The sequence below is a fragment of the Camelina sativa genome, unplaced genomic scaffold, assembly GCF_000633955.1.
Source record: "Camelina sativa cultivar DH55 unplaced genomic scaffold, Cs unpScaffold06659, whole genome shotgun sequence".
Classification (NCBI taxonomy): Eukaryota; Viridiplantae; Streptophyta; class Magnoliopsida; order Brassicales; family Brassicaceae; genus Camelina; species Camelina sativa.
In genome coordinates, this window is record NW_010927735.1 from 1 (window position 1) to 495 (window position 495).

The window sequence follows — 495 nt, forward strand, 5'->3', positions numbered from 1 at the left end:
TCCACATAGCCCAACCGGCCATAGTCGCTCACCCCCATCATCATCCGCCTCCGGTTCCACCACATCTGAACCGGTTCGGTCACGATGGTCACCTAAACCGGAACAAATACTCATACTTGAATCGATCTTCAACAGTGGTATGGTTAACCCTCCCAAAGAAGAGACGGTAAGGATACGAAAGATGCTCGAGAAATTTGGCGCGGTGGGAGATGCAAATGTCTTCTATTGGTTTCAAAACCGGCGGTCAAGATCCCGCAGGAGGCAGCGACAGCTCCAGGCTGCAGCTGCAGCCGCTGCCGCAACCACCAACACTTGTGACCAGACGATGATGGTGAGCAACAGCTTACCACATCATAGTGGGAGTGATTTGGGGTTTGGAGGTTGTAGCACTTCTTCTAATTACTTATTTGGTGGGTCTTCCGAAGTTCCTTCTTTTTTCCTTAGTCTCTCTTCTTCTCCTCCTTCTTGTTCAAGCTCCTCTTCCACTTCTTCTTC

General features: G+C 50.1%; 1 protein-coding gene across 1 annotated transcript; it reads left to right on the forward strand.

Annotated features, from left to right (window-relative positions):
• Positions 1–4: 4 nt before the first annotated feature.
• Positions 5–490, forward strand: LOC104774904 (WUSCHEL-related homeobox 11-like; the record flags this gene model as incomplete). The annotated part of the gene is made up of 1 exon (XM_010499289.1): positions 5–490. A coding segment is annotated over one exon (486 nt), but the record flags the coding sequence as incomplete, so codon positions are not given.
• Positions 491–495: the final 5 nt, after the last annotated feature.